General features: G+C 35.7%; 1 protein-coding gene across 8 annotated transcripts in view; it reads right to left on the bottom strand.

Moving 5' to 3' along the window:
• Positions 1–24,424, bottom strand: part of C2CD6 (C2 calcium dependent domain containing 6) — a 108,016-nt gene that overhangs the window by 10,262 nt on the left and 73,330 nt on the right. For 4 of the 8 annotated variants that reach the window (XM_007501630.3, XM_007501624.3, XM_056807161.1 and 1 more), the window contains 5 exons: positions 15,772–15,815; positions 11,884–12,372; positions 8,322–8,388; positions 4,012–4,118; positions 906–983 (listed from right to left, as the gene is read on the bottom strand). In XM_007501630.3, coding sequence (XP_007501692.2) covers positions 906–983; positions 4,012–4,118; positions 8,322–8,388; positions 11,884–12,372; positions 15,772–15,815 — 785 coding nt within the window. Of the gene's footprint in view, positions 1–905; positions 984–4,011; positions 4,119–8,321; positions 8,389–11,883; positions 12,373–15,771; positions 15,816–16,740; positions 16,775–17,497; positions 17,600–24,195; positions 24,299–24,424 lie in introns of those variants that run through there. The other 4 variants (XM_016425060.2, XM_016425062.2, XM_056807163.1 and 1 more) reach the window with 4 other exon arrangements.

Genomic DNA, 24,424 nt, shown 5'->3' with positions numbered 1-24,424 from the left:
TGAAATTAAAGCATAATTAAGAAAAAATACTGCTTTTAAGAAATATTTTAAAAGACAGAAAATGACATTTTCACTTTAATTTTCTTTAGCTCCCAGGGGTGAAAAAAATCACCTCATATGTATGTATTTGATGAATCAATCCATCATGCCTAAAATCATATCCTTTTTTCAACATAAAGTTTCCATTGTAGGGTTTTAAAAGTAAATTCAATTAAAAATATCACCTGTGTTTGATTAGATAGTAACTGATACCATAAATAAGTCCTATAAACATAAAATAACCTATACTGTAATAGAAACATAAGATGACACCAAAATGCAAAATAGGCTTTTGGATATCCTTAAAAATTTCATAAAGGTAAATGTAAAGTTATATGGCATCTGACACAAGTCATGGTGTCCCAAGTAATTAATGTGCTCTATTTAACCTGCACTTAAAATATATCACCATATCCTGGGTTATCTGATGAGGCTTAAATTCATCTAGCAATTGTAAAGGAGGGTGCCAAAACAAGTTTTGTGAAAATAACACTATTTTAATGTTGTTGCAGGCACTTTGGTAATGCCAACAAAGAAATCATTACCAAAAAGAACAAATAAAATATTCCATCAATAAAGAACTCACATTGTGTAATATATATTTTAATTAAAAAAATAGAAAGTCGATAAATAATGCTTGCTTTATTTTTAATTAGCATATAACAGTTTTTATCAGTTATATATTTTGAATCAATAAGCAAGCAATATAAATAATCAAATAATAAATCAATAAACATTTAAGTGCCTACTATGTGCCACGCACTATGCTAAGTGCTATTTTTACTTTATATGCATAAAATATGTATATAAATGAACTAGAAAAGATAAATGTAATGGTTGATAAGGTATGATAACTGAGGACTCACCCCTTGAAATGGTGGCATGCCTTCAGGACGTGCTTGTCTAAAAGAGTTGTCCTCTACATATGTATGCTTAATAACAACCTTAGGGGGAAAAAAAGTTCAAGTTTTAGACTAGACAATTCCTCCCAAGGACCAGTGAACTCTTTTATGACAATACTTTATCCCCAGTAAAAAGGTAACTTTAAATCTAAACGTATTTTTCACCCCAAAACATCAACATGGTAGGTTTTTCCAATGATCCTGAGTCTGTGAGCTCAAATCATACACCAAAACAAAACTGCACACCAATTCAAGAAGAAGAAAAAAATGCAATGTGACTAAAGGACTTTGAAAAACTCCTGACGATGATGAACTAAAAGACATTATGCCAAGATAAAAAGTTTTTCCATGACTCTTGATTCACAACAAAGATAAGAGAATTGAAATAGCCCTAACAACCTTTGAATATATTCTACTTAATGCTATTAAGAATTGTCAAGATAGTTGTTATGGAGAATTGGAGTTATCTAACATATCAATATACATCCATGGTCCGTCTACATGTGAAAAAATATACTTCTTGCTTGTATTGCACATATTACTTTTTTTCAGAGCACATTCTCATGTATTTTACACATTGTAGAGTTGGACTTGGAGAGGTAATACCATTACATACTAGGTTAGTCAAATTAGCAATGCATTAAGTGAACCTGGATATAATAATAACTCCCATTCATATAGTACTAAGGTTTGCAGAGCTCTTTCCTCACTGCAATTATGTGAAGTAGATAGTAGAAGTAGTATTATTCCCAACTTACTGAAAAAAAAATTGAAATGTGAAATAACTTGCTCATGTTCACCCAGCTAGAGTCTGAAGTGGAATTCAAGGCCAGATCTGCCCTTTAGAATTAATCACTCATTCTTCTACATTATAGTATTTCTCCAATTAATATAAATGGATCAAGTTTTATTTCAACAATATTAATTGATGGTGTGACTCTGTTCAAAACTTTCACCAGCTCACCAATACCTAGAAGATAAAATTCTGCCTCTTTAACTTGGTGTTCTAGAGGAATATTTATCCTAGTCACATTTCCCCACTCCTCACCATACATTTAGTGACCAGCCCAGCCCCAAGCAGTGGGGAAACAATGATCTCTAGAAGCATGGCTCTCGGTATGGCAACAGGTTAGCCTTTTGGCCATTCCATCTCTGACCACTGTTATTTCTAGTAACCGGGCTCTTGCCTTATTTCTGAAAAGCAAGCCCTGGTCATGTGCCCTAGTTTCAATAATTGGGTTCCTGTATTGTTTTTCCAAATCTAAGATCTTCCTTGGATTCTTGCAAATAAATTTTGTGTAATATTTTTTAACAGAGAGGTTTGGGCTTCATTCTTTGAAGTCCTTGTTCAAATAAAATCATACGCTTTAGATAGAAACTAAGGGTAGTGACAGGGGTGGGGTGAAAGACTGTATTTATGAATATAAACAAAGGAGTGTGCATAAGGAGGTGGGGATAGGTGATAGCAGTCAAGAAAGATCTTCTAACCCTAGTCATAATGATATGAAATCTATCTCCCTACTCTTCCAGTTAATTATATAAAGAACTGATCTCCATTTCCTTCTTCTTTCCCCTTCTCTTTTTTATTTATATCACATCCTTAAACAAACAAAATATTTTTATTCTTATAGTCAATGTATTTTCTGTAAAACAAATCTATTCTCTCTAATGACATTTTGTGCTTGATGTTGTCTAGAGTTCAGATATCTTAATCTTGACCTAGGTTCAATCGAATTAAATCAGCAACCTTCATAATTCAAGCATAAAGTACAAAGTACCAATTCTCAGACATACTTCAAGGTCAAGTTTCAAACCAGCTGTCAAAACACTGCCAGTTATGTAATTTGAATTTTAATTTCAGGTCTATAAACTTAGAACTTAACTTCTCTGAGTCTGTTCATCTGTAATATGGGGATATTATTCTTTTTTTTTACTGTACATTTTATTTTATTTTTTTCAATAAAAAACTTATTTTAATTTTTTTAAGGTTTTATTTTTTCATTTCCCCCCCTATGATGACATGATTCTTGCTGTCTCCCTCCCCTGTTCCCTCCCCACTCCTGGAGTTGACAAGCAATTCCCCCAGGTTATACATATATTATCACTCAAGACCTATTTCCACATTTTTGAAATAGAGTAATCTTTTAAAACCCAAACCAAATGCTGATATTATTCTTGATAAGCAAGACCTGCCCATGTACCCCAGTTCCAGTAGCTAAGTCCCTTTTTAATTCATCTATGTCTAAGTCCTTTCCTTGGTTTTCCCTTCAAGTAAACTTTCTGTAGTATTTCTAAATTTGTTACTACTTCTTGTGGGGAAAGTCCTTTGTAAGCCATAGAGTATTTATTTCAGTTCTTAATATTGTAATTTTTTTTTTAGGAAGAAGGTGACTTATTGAGGTGTGTTGTGTGCAGTGGCATATCAGTGGTGGGATGTGCTTGGCTCTTTGTTTACTAGGTTTCTTTCAAGGCTGAATAGCTTATCCTTATTAAGTTCATCTGAATGTACCCCACCTTGCTCCCCACCCCCTACACTTCTTGAAATAATTATTTTTTGAGGTCTATCCTATGGGACAGCCTTAGAAATCTTTAGTAGCTGAATGCTTTTGGATGAGTTTTTAATCATTCAGCAAGATAGCTATATATTTACCAGAGACTCTTGAATATTAAAAAGTCTTCAAGACCCAAAGGAATGGATCTCTATTCATAAAATTTCAGGTAACAGTAGTTTAATATTTCTTGATGTGTAGATTTCCTGATACTACCAAAATGACAATGACAAAGTTTAGACTTCCACTCTGATTTCTTGGGAATGCTATTCAATTTCCTATAGGAATATCCTATATTTTCTGTCACATACTATGTATTAGAGATCTATTTTAATTATTAGGCAATACCTATTCCATCTGCAGATACCCAAACAACAAATGCTTATTAACATTTGTTTTATTCACACATTCCTTTGTAAGGTTTTTAGGAAGATCTTTGCTATGGCAGATCACTTTTAGTAAAGTTTAGGTCAAACTAAACTTTAAAGAATAAACTAGTAGGATTATTGATCTCCATTTACCTCTTTTGCTTCATCTTCACTCTTCTCACGTCCTGTTTTCTTATCCTTACTCTTATCTTCTTCAATGAAGCTAATATTTTCGTCAGTTCCACCCCTGTTTATCCGACCTAGAAAATAATTAAGAAATAATTAGCCAATTTTGATTGTAATAGTAGTATATTGTATAGCAGTTGTGAGAAGCACTGTTGTTTAACAAAAAGTATACTCAGTCTATAGTCAGAAGCCTGACCACTTCATAGCTGTGTAATTGCAGGCAAGTCACTGAGTTTATACAGTGTATGTAGGAATTACTAAAAAGACTTAAGTGCATGGGAGTCTGTGTTTGTGAATATACACAAGTACATATATGTATATGCAAACACACAACATAACAATATGTGTAGCCATGTGTATATGCATATGCAGATAATATGTGCATATGTGTACATGTGTATACACATATATTTGTGTGTAGAGATATCTATGCATACGTGTCTTCTTAGAAATTTTTGTACATACTGTGCAACAATCAATTGATGACTGGAACTATGTCTTTTTTGTTTTTGTATGCCCAGTACCTAGCCTAATGCTTCCTTGCTCATAGCTGACACTGAATAATGTTAAGAGAATAGTTGATTTTCAAAAACATTGTTGGCTGTTGTTATTTAAAGGATGGAAGCATCCTTTTTTTTTTTTGTAGAGTACTAACTTTTATAGTACCCAGCATGGTGTCATGTAATTGTAGTCATTTAGCACATAGTTTTTAATAATATAGGTGGAAAAGGAGGTGGAAGAACATGGGGAAGGGGTATTATAAAGGAGCCTAGGGGCAGCTAGGTGGCTCAATGGATGTTAAGTAGGCCTGGAAAAAGAAGATCCTGGGTTCAAATCCTGCTTCAGATAGTGCCTAGTTGTGTAAACTGAGGCAAGTCACTTGACTTCAATTGCCTAGTATTTACCATCCTTCTGCTTTGGAATCGATACTTAGTATTGATTCTAATATGGAAGATAAGGGTTGAAAAAAAGGAAGCATGGGGTGGAGGTGTAAGTGACTATGATTGCCTGTTTTTATATAACCTTGTAACATACGTGTGTATATGTAGTTTATATGTATATATATAGTTTATATATATAAAACCAAAGGAATACACGTATTCCTTCTCTTGTCATCTTAAATCATTACTTACAGAACTGAAACCACTTTGATTTAGTCTTATATTAAAGAAAACCCAACCTAGACAAAATACTAAAAAAGATCTTACTCCATTTCTCATTGACAAATTCCAGACTGGTCAGACTGTTGCTCCTTCTTCAGTTATTCAAAATAGTAGATGATTTAACTGTATTTCAGTGAATCTTTAAAATTAGGATTCTGCTTACAGTTATCTCATTTTAGATCAACCAAATAATAGCTATGTATAGCTGTTCAGACAAAAGAGTTTGAAATAGAATTGTTTCAAAACTATCACCTCTAGTACCTTATTGTTACTGATCTTGATTCTATTTGATTAATCTAATTCCATATCATCCAAGCAGCAATTAATCAGACTTGAGGGTTATCACTTCCATAGGTGCTGAACTATACATAAATCTTCACTTGCAGGCTCCGCTAATTCAAAGGATCATTTTGAGTGTGTTATTTAGGGACCTCTAAAACTCTGTAATACTACATTTGCATAGAGTACACTAGTTAAATTTTTTTAATGCATTAATGTACCTATTGGTTCAAGGTTGTTGTTACTCACTTATGACTCTAGACCAGCGGTTCTCAACCTCTCAATTTGTAGCAATGAGAATACATAAATGCATATCAGGTATTTACATTCCGAATCATAACTGTAGCAAAATTACAGTTTTGAAGTAGCCACCAAAATAATTTTTTGGTTTGGGGTCACTGCAACATGAGGAACTGTATTGCGGGGTCACGGCATTAGAAAGGTTGAGAACCACTGCTCTAGACCAAATCTGCAAAGTAGAGAAACCAACTGAGTGTGTCATGAAACTACTTTAAATCTATGTTTCAATACTTTTAAGATAGAGAGAAGAGATAGAGAAACCCCAAAATTCACAGGAGACAGATTCTAAAAGAAAGAGGCAAGCCTCTAAGACCCATGTTTTCAGCTATCTAAAGGAACATAAATAAAGTATGGCTAAAAAGCAAGATGAATTAGAGACTCTAATGCAAGGAAACAAATTTAATTTCACAAATGCACTGAAACTTGGTAGGAGATTCATCACTGTAATATAGCTATGAAAAGCTTTGTCTAATTCAAAAAGGACTTTTTTCTCAGACATAATCCTTGAAAAAGATGACTAATTCATTGCCTTCACTTTGTCTCTTCTTATGCTTGAACCCTTTGTAATTTGGTTTCTGATCTCAGAATTCAACTGAAGCTGCTCTTTCCAAAGTTATCAATCATTTCTTAATTACAAAATCTGATGGGTTTTTTTTTTCCTGTCTTAATTTTTTTGGACTCTCTACTAACTTTGACACTGCTGGCTACCTACCCTCTCTGTTAAGACTGATCTGGCCATGTGACATCCCTATAAAACAATTTCAGTAGTTTCCTTAGCTTTTTAAAACCCTGCACAATCTGGCCCAAATCATGGCCATCCTCTCATTGGATGTCTCCATGAAAAGGTTAGATAAATATCTGTGCGATTTATAGAATACCTGGGAAGTTTTCCTTGGGTATGGGTTGGATTTTTGAATAGCTTTCCAACTCTTCTTTGATTCTCTAACTAGGGCATGGTAGACTTGGGCTAGATGGAGATAATATAGGGAGAAGTATCTGGAAAAAGTAGTTTCACTTCAGGAGGGTGCAACTCTGGACTAGAGATATCAGAACAACAGAAGATGTTTACATAAGAATAAGGATCCTCACTTATGATGATGAAGGACTATGTTTATGACAGTGTTTGCTCTCCAAAAAGAAGGAGAAAAATTATTGGAGAAAGGAACAGATTTTGGAACAGAAGATGAGCTTCAGGGATGAAACTGAACTCATACCTGGTGCCAGCTTTGTAGCTCTGTCACAGGATGGCAAAGGATTAGGAATACACAGAAAATATTACAAAACTAACTTGTTTCTGTGCCAGATCTAATATCAAAGGCCCTATACTTTGGGAACTGGCAATGATCTAAGGACCCAATTAAGGTAACACTAGACCTTTGAGATCTCAATCTTTCTAACTCTAGGCATAGTATCTGAGTAGCAGCCTGGCAGTTTCAACCAGAATGGACTTCTTACCATTCTCCAAAGTTGGCATTCCATCTCCTACCTTTATGTCTTTACTTAGGCTATCCCTTATGACTAGATTGCACTCACTCTTGGTTTCTGTCTCTCAGAATCCTGATCACCTTTCATTTTCTAGCTCTGGTTGCCAGTGAAGCCTTATCTTATCCCCATGAGGGAAACCTTTTAGAGAACATGTGTTCTACCCCGCCTCCCCCTTCCCTAGGCACACCATGCCTGAGATAGGGGAAGGAGGAAGAGCTCCCATTAGGCTGCTGGGCAGAGGGGTGGGTGATGTGGAAAAATGTCAGACAGGCCTGGAAAGGGAGAAGGGAGCAGCTCTGCCCAATTCCCTTTGTCTTTCTAGTAATAAATTCTGGGTGTGGGGAGAAGTGGGGTATCCATAGAGAGCGCTCAGCGTGCCATCTTTGGCACATGTGCCATAGGTTTGCCACGACTGCTTTATCCTCTTCAATTATTTTTTTTTATCTATTTATATAGGTATAGTTTGTGTCCTAAGTAAAATGAAAGTTCCTTTAGTAGGGACCATTTTATTTTTGTATGTATTCGATTTGGTCCATTATTTATTCTAGCATTTCATTTCCATTCATGTTGCTATTCTTCTCAATTCAACTACACTCTAAAGGGAGACTCAGTTCAAAGTCAACTACTACTCTAGGGAAGTTGCCTCTGCTCTAAGTCATGCTTCACTTACACATTCACAATACTTCTCTGTATCTTTCCTCTTTGTCTGCTCTAGAAACACAAATATTTTTTCCCCATAGCATTTTCTTGCCTCTCAGCTACCTTACAACATTTCAATATAGCTAGTTTGCTAGTGTCTTGAATTTGATTTCATAATGTCACTAAATGCCCAAGATAGATTTATTGATTCTCCTTTTATTTGATTACTCAAAAGTTAGGCTTCCCTTCAATACTTTAATTTCATGTTATTTTATTCCACTTATTTAGTATAATAGACAAAACCTCTGTTTTTGAACTCAAAACTAGATAAGAAGGAATTCTGGTTTCAGATTTTATCAGGACAATGATTTAAATATTATACTAAGTATTAATGTATTAACAATAATGTACCTGGATTTGAGGGCAATTCTAGAGCTTCACTTGAAATATTGAAAGAAACATGTCGAGGAAGAGTCATCTGAAGTAGACAAGAAAAAGTGAACAGGAATATCATTAGTATTATATTTTTTTACAACTTACCATTAATCTATGACTGAAAATTTTCAAAAATTCAACTTTAAAAATTTTACATATATAGGGGGAAATCCAGCTAAAATTTCACTACTTGATCTAGCACAGTGGACTAGAATATTGAGTTTGGAGAGTACTGTTAGGGAAGATTAGACAGAGTGGAGGAATTGGTGCTGCTTTTTAGATTAAGGATATATAATAATTCTCCAAAGCCTAGAAAAAATTTTAATTGAAAGAGTAAAAAAATTAAGGAATGATGTCATAGAAAGTACTTATCATAACAGACCTCTGAACCATGAAAAAATATAAGGCCTTTATACAAGAGTAGCTTTAGGTCATATCTGGTAGCAATGCTAAGATTTTAAATTTCCATTATTTATAATACCAACAATTTGTTGTAGCCATTAGTGTACCAAAGTGCACTTTTTTTTTTGCCCATTCCCCAATATTAGATGGGCACTCTGTTTCCAATTCTTTGCCACTACAAAGAGTTGCTAAAAATCTTTTTGTAAGGTTGGTCCTTTTCCCTTGTCTTTGATCTCTTTGGGATATAGACCTAGTGCTAATTTTTTTCCTTTGAGAATTTCCTTTTCATATCCTGATTCTAATTTGTGTGATTGAGGGCAAGTTATTTAATCTCTTTGAGCCTCAATCAATGTCCTTATCTGTAAAATGGGACATTAACACTTGCTCTCTCACGGGGTTATTTTTATTTCATTAAATATTTCCCAATTATATATACATTTTTTCCAAATTATTTTAATTTTTTTTATTTCTAAATTATCTTCCTCCCTTCTGTCCCTATCCCCTCCTTGAGAAGACAAGCAATTTATTTCAATCATACGTGTCTCTCATAGGGTTATTGTGAGGAAAACACTATATTATACACACACACACACACACACACACACATGTTTATATATATATATATATATATATATATAGCTAGCTATTCCTGAATGATAAATGGAACATTTTCAGAATGCAACCAATGGGAATATAACCACAAATACAATTTCACCAGGTTAATAAAGAGGACTGTTTAAAAAGTAGTTTCAGGGGGTGGTTCAGTGACTCAGTGGCTCAGTGGATTGAGAGCCAGGCCCAGAGACAGGAGGTCCTGGGTTCAAATTTGACCTCAGACACTTCTTAGTTATGTGACCCTGGGTAAATCACTTAATCCTCATTGCCTAGCCCTTTTGGCACTTCTATCTTGGAATCAGACAGAAGGTAATGGTTTTATTTTTTTAAAAAAAGTAGTTTCAATTTATGACCCCCCCCCCAAATCTAACAGATTGTAAGCTATCAAACCATAAACTCCTCGAGGATAGGAACCATGTCTTAGTTCCCCAAACATTCCCTTCTTCTAAATTTCCCCATTTCTTCTCAATTTTATACTCAATTTCTCACTCCATCTCTTGAAAACAACGTTTTTCTCTACTCAGTACCCTCTTAACTGGTTTTTTCCTTTTCTAAGACTCTCAGCATTCTCACTTTTATTAAAATCAAAGTTTTTAAAGTACAAAAGATGCTTTCATTGAATTAATAGCCAATTAGTTTTAAAATATCCAAACACAACAGCCATTTATATTCACTTTTAAATATTACTTAAAACTATGAGACTAATAAGTTTCTTTTCACTTTATAGATTTGAATTTTCAAGTCTAAAACTGTGGAGGTTCATTTTCTTCAGAGTATGTAAAAAATTAAAACCACTAAAGTTAATTTCATTCACAGAAGATTCTTGGAGCCCCCTAGAAAGGGCCTTGTGCCCTTTCTAGGGGGCTTGTGCCCTTGTGCCCAAGCCCACCCCACTGGAGTTCCTCTAAGAGAAGAGTGGTAGAAATGACAGGGCTGTCAATCTGTCAGCTGGAGTTGGGAAAGCTTTTAGTCATAAAGAAATATGAAATGACCAGGAAGTAGAAGCAGAGCACTTTCTGTGGGCACACAGTTGCGCACCCCCCCCCCCCCAGTTCATTACTAGAAAGGCAAAGCATCTTGGGTGGAGTTGCTCCCCTCCCCATCTCTATATTCACTGAAGACATTCCTCACTTCACCTGCCCCCTCTACCCAGCAGTCCAATGTATGGAGTAAGTAGGGGGCAGAGCACACCCAGCACGTGGTGGGTAGAAGGGGCATGGGGCACAGGACACAGTGCATGCTCTCTGGGACAAGCAGGCATGGCACTCGGTCTAGGAGGTGGGGCCTGATACTCCATCTCTTAAAGGTTCACCATCACTGTTCTATACTATACTACATTCTAACCATCATGCAAGAAATAGGCTGGAAAATAAAAACCTTGAGATGTAGAGGAGTTTGAAATTCCAGGAAATACTTTACACATAAATAAGCTTTCATTTATAATCCTAGAATTTATACATTGATGATCTGGAAGTCTAGTTTAGGAGAGAAGATAGTACACGTAAGCTAAAGAATGAAATTATAAATAGGTTTCCTGCAGTAATCTCTTGTATGCCGACATTAGGTCAAACATCAAATATCCTTTAGCTTGTCAGGGCATTTATTATATGAGGTTGTGCCTTGTCCTATCATGGGCTCTTTCAAGGTGGGACTCTTGTCTTGATCACGATTCTCCCAGCAATTAGTCATTTTTTGGAGACCAGTGAGTGAATAAATCTTCTGCTCAATGCATTTGGTTACTGTACCCTCATTTCAACCCTCCTCAGAGAGTCCCATATCCCCAGATTTGAGCAAACTGGGGAGAAAAAATGAGCAAGGGACTGAATTCATCTTGCTGGACTGGAGTATTCTTCCCATAAAATCACAGTGTTGAATAAGACAATTGCTAAGATTCCTTTCTCCTTTAACTCTTAAAGGAAAAGGTATCAAGTCTATTCCCCTCACTTTACTTTCAGTCTAGAACTATTTCCTTTGCAATCACACTGTCCCTAAGGCTATCTTATCTTAGTAATTCAAATAAAGATGGAAAGCATTAAGCAAGAAAAAAAAATGGCCGTTTAAGGCAGGTTCTATACTAACTACAGTCTCATTTATGCCTCATTCTTAAACTATAAGCCATATTCATTTATAATACCAGAAAAATTTGTAAGTGCTTCCAACAAAATAACACAAAATTGTTGTTAAAACATTCCCAAGTTTGAGTTTCCCTACATATCCCAAACTTTCTCCCTTGATTTTCCTGAAATTTTGTTTTTATTGCACTTTCAGCGAAATTTCACAAGAAACAAACTGTTTTAGCAGGTACTAGAATGATTAGATCATTTTGCTGTTGCCTCCAAAGTTCAGTTGACCCATTTAATGTGGCTTTAGTAATATCAGAATGTTAAATCTGAAAAATGTATGTCTTAGAGAATAGAAATGTTTTCCATTTGTTTTTCATTTAAGGGTTTTTTGCTTTTTGCTTTTTTTTTTTAAGTGGTTGTGCAGTTAATGTTCAATCCTAATATAAACAGACAGATACCTTTGAGGCTGCATCAATATCTTTTAGATCCTGGAGTTCTTTGAAACCTAAGCTCTTTTTGCTTTCTTGCTTAAAACTTTGCCTTTTTGATTCTAATCCACCTTCATCTGTGCTCTTCTTTCTTCTATCTGGGCTTAAAATGATACCTTTCAACCTTGTTTCTGATTGCAATAGTTCAATTTTCTCTAGGCTCATACGACTCTGCCTTAGCTTTACTTCTGATGAAGGTGAGCCCGTGAACTGTTTTTCTGATGTATCTCCTTCAGGTTCAGTCATTTCATGTACTGGCTTATCTCTTCCATCTATAGATTCTACAAATGTATTTTTCCCTTTTATTGAAACAGGAGGTAAAGGGGTACTTTCCTCAGGAGGAAGGCTTCCATTTTTTGTTTTAGCATCCTCTTGAATAAACAAATGTGAAACTGCAGGCTCTGTTCTCTTTTCTACCAGTGGCAGGCTCTTCTTAACTTCAGGTATTTTGACAGGCAACTAGGAAGAATTGAATGAAACTACTTAGTATTCACTGGTAATTAGTATCAAAACTAAATATTACTAAATATTATTCACACCCTTTAACATAGCAAATAACCCTATTGTTAAGTAGTTGTAATTATTGTGCTAAATGTGAGAGATCAATTGCATAAAGCCTTAATAAAGTGACTATTCTCCATTAGCCTGAGATCTATCTATCCCCTCCCCCAAAAAGGGATCATGCTACTTTATATAATTTTAATTTTCATATAAATTTCTACAGATTCTAAAAGACAAAAGTTAACCAATTCCCTTGCTCAAATTTAGAAGAACACTTGTAGATCTCCAATATATGGAGGCCCAATTTATGTACATACTTTACATATGATTGGATACCCTGGGATGCCCAGTAGCCATAAGAAACTCCTCTCCTGCTGGTATGATCATGGTTCTTTCTTCCTTCCCCTTATCCCTGGTATGCTCCTGCCAGGCTCCATCCCAATCCACAGCTCCACCCACAAGAGCAGCTCCAGCTTTCCTTCTCCCTACTATTATATCAGCCCCTGGAAGGGCCTCAATGGAAACATTCTATTTCCTTCACCCTGGAAGGTCCCCCATTCTGTTTCCCTGAATCACAGCACCTCCCTCACTCCCTAAGGCCCGTGACGAAATGCCCAGGGGGACCTGACTTGGTTTAACTTTCAGTCTAACAGAAATCTTACTTTTGTGCTTTGAGCACAACAAAGCAAAAGAGAAATTTTATGTCTAATGTGCTTTGCAAATCTGAAAGCACTATATAAATCCCAGCAGCTATTAACACCTCTGTGAAGGTCTTCAGTCTTTCCCTAGAAGATCTAAATGAAAAGGAGTATGGGGGCTGGGGTAAGAGCTAGGGCAGAGCTTTTCTATCCCGTTTTCCTAATCTTACTATCAATAAAAACCTTTAAAAAAAAACCTCAAAAATGTTGTGTGCTTGGCTTCAGGGATAGTCAGGGGAGAAGCGGGGAGACTGTTTTGTTCTACAGTTGGACCTGGGAATAGAGTCACCCTGGTTGGAAGCAACAGGTGTTGGCGGTAGAAAAGGAAGCAGGCAAGCCTGGGAAGAAAAGAAAAGTGGTGGTGGGAAGTTGGCCTAGGACTTGGGTGAGGTTTTCAGTGATGACACTGGTGGGGTTGTCCCAGGCCCCTACAGTCCCTTACCCCCAAACCCCCTTAATGCTCTCCACCCCCAGGTCACTTTTCATGCCTCACCCTACCCCTCCCCCGCCCCCATTCCCCATTCCCTTTGTGTGCAGTCCCTGTCCCAGACCATGGTCTGTAGTTGACTGGAGGTGGGGAGAAATAGCCGGGGTTATAATCCAAGGATTCCCTGTGGAAGTGGGTAAGGAGGGGATTATGATCCTGGCTCCCAATTTGGAGCATTTCTTGATAGATGCCTTATTATACAGTGTGGTTAGATGGTTAAATCCTGTACTTTGAAGTACATCATGGGTTACATAGATGTTTATGAGCAGCTGGGAATCAAGTTACTATGCATAAATTGTTTCTTTAGAGAAATGCTATTCCAGGTTTGAATAACCAAATGACAAATATTCTAGTCTTTGTCATATTAGGGGAATCACTTGCCTTATGAAATACAGTTTAACAGACTTTTCTGTCTTTGACTACTGAATTCTATTTTTCCATAGATTCTCATTATACAATTAGAATACTGTTTTTATGGAAAAAATCTTCCAGTAAATTACATTAATAACTTTTGGTAAGGAAGAATCTAAGAGGATAGCTAGCTTTGTGGAATTCTCTTTTGTGCCACTCAATGTAATTTGGAAGAAGTTTGCAACATATTTCATAATGATCTAGCTTCCAACTTTAACCCTGGTAAGGATATTTATATATGTTAGATTCAAGAACTTCAAAATCACAATTCAGTGGATGCCACATGAAAATGTTTTCTTTCAAGATTTTTGGTTCTAGGAAGTAAATATGCCTCATTTGATTAATTTTGTAAATTTGAAATTCTGTAAACCTATTTTTTCCATTTAAAAGATCCTTGTGCAGCATTACTACACAAGCCAAACTTTCCACTGAGATATTTAAGAATAAAGTATTTTTATGATACAATTTATTCTTTTGTAAAACTGAACTTACTTACCTAACCTCATTAATCTTTCTTTAGCTATTATGTGTCTAGCTGTCCCTTTATTTCCTTACTCTCTTAAGGTATAGACCTGAGAGTCCATCTATTAATAATTTTTTTGATTATTAAATAATTTGTTTATTGTATTGTATTTACAAAGAAAACAGACAGTGTACCCGAGTAGAAAGAATAAAAATGTATTTTTCTTCAGGGCTGTTGTATTGTTGCTTTTTACTGTCAGCAAGTACAAATGTTTTTCTTTTTTTTTATTCAAATGTTTTTCTTTTTCATTTTTTCTTTCTCTTTTTTTATCTCTCTATCTTCATCTCTGTTTGAAAGTCTAGCTTTTCTATATATAACTTCACATTTTTGGAAGTTGCCTTTTCAAAGACATAGTGATCTTGCACATTGCAATGATATATAACTTCACTTTTTTAAAAAGTATCTATCTTTTCATATCTACTGTCTTCTAGTTAAGGATCAGTACCATTTGATGGAGTGGTCTCAAATTTTCACAATAATGAAAGTATTTTATACAAAGAAAATAAATGAGGATGATATTTGACTTGGTTGGCTCAAGCCATACAAATACATCCAACTCAAAGGTGGGGTTAATTTTTATAGTACTTAAACTTCTCTTGTGAATAGAGTATGCTGTTTTCAATATTCATTTACACACATACTTGGGAGTACCTGGAATTGGTTCATAATTGTTTTCAGTCCTTTTAAAAGGCTACCTGGAAACTGCTAAAGTTGCTATTATAATGGAGTCTGGAAGCAGTACATAGGGATTGAGTAAGCATTTCCTGGTAGCTTTCCAGAACCTTAGATATGCATTTAGTCAGGATCTTATCAGGCCCTTTAGCATTTTATCCTGAGAATTTCACCTTGGAATTTATCATGCAAAGGAGTTATGCCTTTTTTTTCTATGGTTTGAGAATGGAAGTCCTACTCAAACTGTTTCATGACACCATTGTAACACATTTAATGCCTTTTTTCTAGTGTTTTCTTACTCAGAGGGTACATAAGTAGTATAGACAATAAAATTTTTGTTTAAATATGCAGCATATATATGCTTCAAGCCTAGTGTATGCTAATACTTCATTTTCAAAATTAAAGGTCAAATTGTACAGATGTTCTCACTAAAAACATCATTATATTTCCTGTGCAAAAGGTTAGTGATACCTTTTTGGACATTTTCCCCCTTTCCATTCATAAACATTTTATTCTTTTGTTTTAAAAAAAAAAGAATGACTTTTATGAGGGCATGTACCCTTTACCTCAGATGGAAGAGTTTTATCTTCTTGCTTTTTAAATGAGAATTCTGCCAAGAAAAGAATAGAAATATTTTATTCTATAAATAGTCAATAATACCAATTAAACAAATTATTAAAAAGTATTAAAAAAATTTTTTTGCTACATGTTCAAGGAAGCAAATATAATGATTTTTAAGTTGCCCAAATTAGTCAAATAAATTTCTGACCTAATGGGAAATCTTAAAAAGGAAGTAAAGGCATATAGTAATTATATACAGAGTAACCAGATTTCACATAAGCCCATGTAAGACAAAGAGACACATAATGTGTCTTTTGCTCTAAATCAAGAGGAAAGGGAACTGTCAGTATCAGGATTACTATCATCCAGGAAAGGCAGATGGAAACAAAGAGAAGAGAGATACCTTCAGAGAAGAGAAGCTCCTTAAGGGCATGCAAATAAAACCAGTACAAAATGTCACTGAAAAGCCAGTGAACATATTATGGTTTAATATGTAAACACACTTTTTTTTTTTTTGAGAAAGAAGAATGTTTTTAAGGATGAGAAAAAAAATAAAGGATTTAGGGAAGAAGGATGAAGGTAGGCCCATTGAAGGGCAAAACCTCCAAATCAGGCAGTGATAAGAATGATTTCTAAGAAACACCTGATATTGATTACTTTACCAATTCATTTCTTTTTTTTTTTAAATAAGAGTTAGTCATAGCTATCAGCTAAGTTAAGTCTATCTAAATGTTTTTCTTGGAAATTAAGACACTTTTAGCAGTACACACAATCATTTAAGTTAATCATTTAGTTACAGAATAACTGAAAGAAAGAATATATTTTATAGTTAAATTAGAAATCATAAGCTTTCTTTCCCTAAAGCACCCCCCCCATCCAAGAAATTGACTGTTTCTCTGTCAACTTCTCCCCATAATCACAAAACCACAAGGCTTATTACTCTCCATTACTGTATCAAGGCTGATAACACTTACTGTTCACAGACTGGTAGTTATGACACATTGCAAACTGTAAAAAACAAATTTGTAAATCCTCAACTTTTCTGTTTTTTCATTGCACTCTCTTATTGTAATACTTTAAACTTTCCTATTACTATCCCTGTTACAAATCCTCTTCTCTCTCTTTAGGTTCCACTTTTTCACTATAAAAACAAATTCTGTAGATTATTTGTTTTTCCTGACATGTCAGAGTTCCTTTTGCTTACGGCAATCTGCTGGCCTTGCAATAAAACAAATTATTTCAGAAGTCTGTTTTCTAGTAATTTTTTTTTTAGGTAAAGAACTCTAACAACTGTTAGAGTTGGCAATTCATATGGCACCTAGGTTTTGGTCTCTAGATTCCCAAGAAAGGAACTTCTGTGGAACTTTTCCAAAGTGTATACTGGTAAGATTTGAAGGACCTCCCTGGGATCCTAAACTCTCCTCTGTCTAGAAAGGTAAGGCTCTGAATTATTTTTTGGTAGCTACAGATATTTGTTTTAATAGCCAGATTATCCCCTTCTGAACTGAAGAGAAAAAGAAACTTCTAAGTTATCCTCTTATATTTATAAAGACAGGTTATCCTCTTGGAATTCTATTCTGGGAGAAGGCCCTGAGGCCAGGAAAGTCTAGAAAAGGCATGGAGGGAGGGGATCTCCCATAAATGTTCTCTCCTTAAGAGAAAAGATTGTATATTAAGAAGCAAGAGGGGGATTACCATTAAAATATACTACCCATTTATAGCCCCTCTAACCTTGCAGCCTGAAGAAAAGATACCCCAACATTTGATGAGGACTCTACAGCAGTTATTTGTCCCAAGCCATCCTTTAGAGGCTTTCATCCAAATTGGGAGGATATAACTGATTTATTAGATATTCTTCTCTCTCCTGGGGAAAAATTGCTGTTATTGAAGCTACTAACAGATTAGTCATAGCAGGACTACACAGGGCCAAAATGCCTAGCAAAAACAACCAAAACAAAACCCTTCTGAGACCCCAACCTTCCTGCTCACCCTTTTTTCCACCCAAATATTCTTAAATTTGTGTTGGCCACATCTTCTACCTATAACTATAAAAGTTGAGGGAGGTCCTCCACCCTCTAAATCTCAATATTCTCTAACTAGGGAAGCCATAGAAGGTATTGAACCTATCATTACTGCTCTAAGGGATGAAGATATTATTATTCTATTTAAATCATCCTGTAATACCCCTATACTATCTGTTTAAAAAACCCAAACTAGGACCTGATGGTAAATCTACCATTTTGTACAAGACACCCATGTCATTAACTCCTATGTAATTCTTTGACATCAAGTGGTATCTAACCCTGCTACTTTTGTTTCTTACATTCCTCTTAGTACAAAGCGATTACTTTGATTTAAATTACTTGATCTTTGTTCAGCTATTTATAGCATATTTATTCACCTTGAATCTTTTTGTATCTTTTTGCATTTACCTGGAAAAAGACTCAATGGACAAAACCAGTATTGCCACAAGAAAGCCCCACCTTGTTCCCTCAATTCTTTTTTTTTTTTTTTTTTTTTTTTTTTCTAGGAATAGTAATATTTATTCAATTAGTGTCTCAGAGCTAAAGTTGAAAAATGAAAGGAAGAACAAAAGAGAAGGACACATGCTCATTAGCATGGCATGAAAGTGGTCAGGAAGTAGTCTGGTGGTTCTGGGGCTGGGATAGAGATGATGCATACTCATTAGTTAGGAACCAGGAAGCAGGAACTTAAGTTCCAGGTCTGAGGTGGAGACTGGAGCATATGTTCCCTCAATTCTTAGAAGATCTAGCTTCCATCTCCTTTGATGACTCTACCCTGGTTCAATATATTGATGCTTTTCTATTGGCTGTACCTACTGTCGATATTTGTGAGAGTGACAGTTGCTGTTTACTAGTCCAACCTCACCAAAAAGGACATGAAAGTCTCTAAATCCAAAGTAAAGTGATGTTACCCTCATGTTGAATACTTCTCCAATCTGAAGGTACCAGTGATATCAAAAACATGGCCAAACCTCCAGCAACTGGCAGCCCCAAAGACTAAGAAGTAACTTCAAGCCATCCACAGGTGGCACAGAGCAGCAGGACATTTTCATCAATGGATCCTATCATCTGGTGAGATTAATAAACCTTTAACTACTTTTATAAAAGACTGTTTCAGAACCACTGCAACTTCAGACAGAGCATCTGATTGCCTTAGACACCTTGAAAAAGTCTCTTCTGTCAGCACCAACTCTTGGATTGCTAATTTACCCTATTTGTATATGAACAAAGGGGTATTGTATCTGGGGTGCCTGCTCAGTACTTTACTTTTCATCCTAAGACTTACTATTCTACATTTTTTTTTACTGTTTATGTGTGTATGTGTGTTTTCATATTAAAGATTAAATAAAACATGGCAATAGACATGTGAGAACATAGGGATTTGATGGGGAACAAGAAAATAGTTTATCTTTTCCACCTTCACAACAAACCTTAAATTTTCACACACCATTTCCCCACTCTCCTTAAAATTCATCTGGCATATGAATGTAGGAAAGATGCTTAGAACATTGTATAAGGGCACAAATTAAGATCATGGGATCAGAATCCACTGTCTGGAGAAGGGAGGTGGGAAAGAAAAATCAAACCAGAGAGACACAGATTTACCTCCATATAAAAGATTTTCAAGAAAGAATAAAAAGTTGGAGTGGAGGGAAAGGGAGACAATCCCTGTCTCAGGGACAGATAAGGTCTGACACATTCACATGACTGCTGTATAAGTGAAGTTGATTGGGAAGGGAGGGAGGACAGGAATGGAAGAGTCCTGACATGCTAGGAGGGTAGACAGTGCAGCAGGACCAAAGTGAACAAAGCCTTTGTCTGATAGCACCATATTGGAAAGAACCCTCACACTGCAGAGTTCCCATTTTTATCTATTAGAGGAAATGGGGGAAGGGATCAAGTTCATTGGATAGGGAGACCTATTTTGAGATAATTCAGGGAGTCCTGAATATGGATGGATGGGGGCTATCTAAGAAAGAAGAGCCTGATGAAGAGAATAAGAGCTTGTTGACTAAAGAAAGTTCCAGGACTTTTGGTTACAAACCAAGCCCCACAAAGAATGAAGGTATCAGGCATCCACCTAGTAAGCCTAATATGCATCAGATCTAGTGGTGTGTGGCAATCTAACCTTGATAAGATTTTGACACTGTCTTGCAGTACAGAAAATGAGGGGGGGGCAAGCTGAAAGCCCATGGTTTGACTCTCACCACAGCAGCTGACAGTAATGACATCCAGATCACACTATTTGGCTCTAATGGCAAGGATTTTGAAGACAAGAAGGATGCATCTGGCCCAATCAAACATCAGTAGTGAAATCCACATGTGGCTTTGCTTTAAAACAAGCATTACTATCAAGTCAATCAATATGGCACCCACAGATAAGGATATGAATACATGCCAGTTCTATGATGGCAAGCTAGACGGCAACCTAGGCTGCTATATCAATCATAGCTGTAATCCTAACCTGTTTGTCCAGAATGTCTTCAACAATACCCATGATCTTCTTTTCCCCTAGGTGCCTTTTTCTTTGTCAGCAAGGGGGTATGTGATGGGACAGAATTGGCCTGGGACTATAACTACAAGGTGGGAAGCATGGAGGGGAAGGAATTGCCATGCTGTGGAGTCTAGGATAGCTTCTTTAGTGAAGTGAAGGGAAGAAAAGCTTCTAGGTTATCCTCTTATAATGACCAGATGTTCTCCCTCTAGCTCTATTTTATATGTGGAAGTCTAAATCTTCCCTAAAGAAATATCATTTGGCCACCCTCCACTAAAAAGTAAACCTTTCTCTCTAACATATATTTTACTGTTTGGAGGAGACATTTATTTCTGTTTCCTTCTACATAAGATCTCTGCAAAAGAGTCAGAAATAACTCCACAAAGCAGGAATAGCAGTGTAACAGGCCCATTGGACTTCTCCTTACACAATTTATAGCCTGGTGACAGAGTCTACGTTAAGAAATTTCAACAAACTGGAGGTTCCAAAGCAGCTTGGGAACTATTAATAATCGCAATAGCAATCAAAGTAGAAGATTCATTAATCCACTGTTCACACACAAAAGGCTGAAAAAACTCATAATAGTGATATTTAAAATACGCATATTTACTCTTGTGCTTTCATCATTACTCCAATCTACTACCCATAACCCTGGCTAACATAACTAAAAGAGATTGCTCAACTTCTATTGATGAGTGGATGATGCTAGTTACATTGTTTGCATTTGACCTTACACTCTTAGGAATTATTATATGTACTGAAAAGAATGAGGGACTAAATCTATAACCACATACTTGGATAGTCTACCCATGATAGTTGCAATCTTCATTTTCTTGAACATTCCTATCTGCAATATCTCCCCTCACTGCTTTATCATTTTTTATTATTTTTATTATATATTATTTTTCTTCTGACTATGCTTCTACTTGCAATGGAGATATGTGATGGGGTTCATTGTGAATGGGAGTTTCTATCAGGAGGTCATGTACAATTTTAAAAGGGTTCTCTCATGACTGTGTATGACTGTGATGGAAAAAGTAGAAGACAGCTTTTGCAACTTTCCAGTTGTAGGCTAAATCAACCCATTAATGCGGACAGAAAAGTGGAGCCCTATGTTGGCATACTATAGTAAAAAAATAATAGCTCTGGTCAAAGGCAGGTATCATAAAACTCCATGCTCAAGTAACTAGCATCATATGTCAACCTATTTAAAAGCAATGGTAACCAGGAAGGATTTTGTACTCTATAAGCTCTGTTTTTTCCTAAAACCAATGCAGCTGCTAATGTTTATTACCAGTAAGCCATGCCACAGATTGAATAGAAACTAGTGTTACCACTGAAACTCATATTATAGTAGGTTTCTAGCTAAAACAAGCTCAGATTATAGACCACAAATGTTGAGTTTGCCACCATACAGAACACGATGGCTCTGACCCGTGGATTATCCTTCTTTCAAACATTGATAAAACACTGATGTTATCTAGTGAAGAAACTATCCCTGCAGAATCCATCTCTCCCTTTATCCCTTTCTCTCTATGCTCACTGCTTAATGATACTGCCTTTGTTTTTAATATGACAGGCTTCTCCAGATCAGTAAACATTACTTTTGACACCCTTGACCAGCCTCTGTAAACCTGATAGGTGCAAAAAATAACTCTCTTAGTTCTAAGATCAGAAAGCCCCCACTTCTAGTCAAGCCCCACTAGCATCATTTCCTCTTTATGTCACATTAAAATATTCAATTGATAACCCCTAATTTTTAGGAATGGTCAAATGCAATTATATTCTTTTAGTACCATGTTTGGAGCTGAGGGTTTTGTGTGTGCAAAGACAAGTGTTTGTAACCAAGATATGACAGTAACACGGGCCTATACATATGCAAACCTTACCCAAAGTAACATAGTTTTGGATTTTGGACAAAGTTTAGAGATCAACCCTCAGGGCTGGTTACCCCACCCAATTATTTGTCTATGGAAGTAAAGCTTATGTTTCTCTTCCCTCCAGATGGTCAGGAACCTATGGTGTTTCTTCTCTCTTATTATGAGTTATTGTGTTTAATCATAGTAAGAATGCTAGAAAAGATATTATAAGGAAATAGGATCATATTGGCATCAAAGATTTAAAGGAGAGATCCTGACAATTGGATGGTTGAAGCTAATTATGTCAAGAGGTTTTTCTGGACCCTGCTTGCCTGGGTTGGTGTGATCATTCAATGAAATCCATGAAAAATTATTAATATTTCAGCTGAGGTAGAGAGACTAGTACAATATGTAACATTTGTAAACAGTGCCAGATCTAAAGTGCAAGTACAGACCAATTCACTTGCATAAGTGGCATTTCAAAATCACCTATTACTTGATCTCCTCATTACAGGCCAAGAGGGTACATATGCCATTATTAACCACACAGGAGAAATCATGACTGATGCTAATTTCTTCTGAAGTAGTTTACCCAGAACTTAATATGTTGCTGATGAAACACATGTTTCTGAAACCAGGTCCTGGTGGGATCCAGCATAATAGTTTTCCTTGCATTCCTCCTAGTTTTCAGGAAGTGGCATTTTTGCTATTATACTAATATGAGTTCTTGCCATCCTGCTGATTATATTGTTTTTACCCCACTGTCAATCCAATTAGTTACTAATTATTGATTTAAGATATGTTCAAGAGCTATTCCATACTTTTTAGTGATTTTGATGCTAGCACAAAAGTCACCAAATATGAATATGATATTTATAATCCATATGACATGAATATCCAAATGATGACCTCTTTGGTTGGGATGATTCTAGTCATGACAATCTACATGGCTTGTAATTTCTCCTGTTTCACTCATATGTTCTCTGTATTCTTTAATCTGTTTGGTAAAATACATAAGTTCCTTTAGATAATTATTTTGTAAATTAAATCTCCCCACCTCACCCTACTATAGAAAACGGCAGCACAATAGTAAAATTCCCACTCTAATTTGGAATGATAAGTTTGCAAGAACTGTGCAATATGCTATTATGGTGCTATAGTTTGCCAATCATAAAATATATATATATATACATATATATATTAGCAGATCATACTGGAAGGCATTTTTATACAATGTGTATTTTGTAATAATTGCACTGTTACCATGACAACTAGGAAACATTGCCCCCTCATGCCACCTGAGCGAGTGCCTCATGATATGAATGGATATAAACAAAAGGGTCACTTAAAACTATCCAAAGTCCTAAGGGCTGCCAAAGATTTAATGCATGATGTGAAGATTCTCTCTGAAAGGTACATGCCCAGGCAGAGCTTTTGAGTGAATTAGTCTAAAAATATGGAGTAGGTAAAGATACTAAAAACCCTTACATTTATGTGATTCATAAGAATTTTTGATGGACATCTCTTCAGTTTCCAATTCTTGGCCACTACAAAAACAGCTGCTATAAATTTTTGGTACAAGTAGGTCCTTTTGCCCCATCTTTGGTCTCTTTGGGATACAGACCTAGTAGTCTGGATTAAAGGGTATGCACTATAGCCCTCTGGGCATGGTTCCAGTCTAATTGCTCTCCAGAATAATTGGACCAGTTCACAACTCCAACAACAGTGTATTAGTGTCCCAGTTTTCTGACATCTTCTCCAACACTTGTCATTTTAGTCAATCTGGTGGTATCTCAGTGTTTTTAAATTTGCATTTCTCCAATAAATAGTGATTTGGAGCATTTTTTTATGACTTTAGATAGTTTTGATTTCCTCATCTGAGAATTGCCTGTTCGTATCCTTTGACTATCAAATGGGGAATGATTTGTGTTCTTAATAAATTTAAACCAATTCTCTATATATTTGAGAATTTAGCTTTTTTTTTTTTTCAGTTTGTTATTTCCCTTCTAGTATTGGTTACATTGGGTTTATACAAAAACTTTTAAGTGTTACCAGTTATTTATTTTGCATCTTGTATTGTTCTCAATGCCTTCTTTGGTCATAAATTCTTCCTTCATCCATAGATCTGGCAGGTACCAGATTGTTTTGATGGTTGCTGCTTTATAATACAGTTTGTAGAGTAGGCCACCTTCCTTCATATTTTTCATTAATTTACTTGATATTCTTCATCTTTTGTTCTTCCAGATGAATTCTGTTGTTTTTCAACCTCTGTAAGATAATT

This window comes from Monodelphis domestica, chromosome 8 (assembly GCF_027887165.1).
Source record: "Monodelphis domestica isolate mMonDom1 chromosome 8, mMonDom1.pri, whole genome shotgun sequence".
NCBI lineage: Eukaryota > Metazoa > Chordata > Mammalia > Didelphimorphia > Didelphidae > Monodelphis > Monodelphis domestica.
This window is presented reverse-complemented; position numbering and strand designations above follow the sequence as displayed.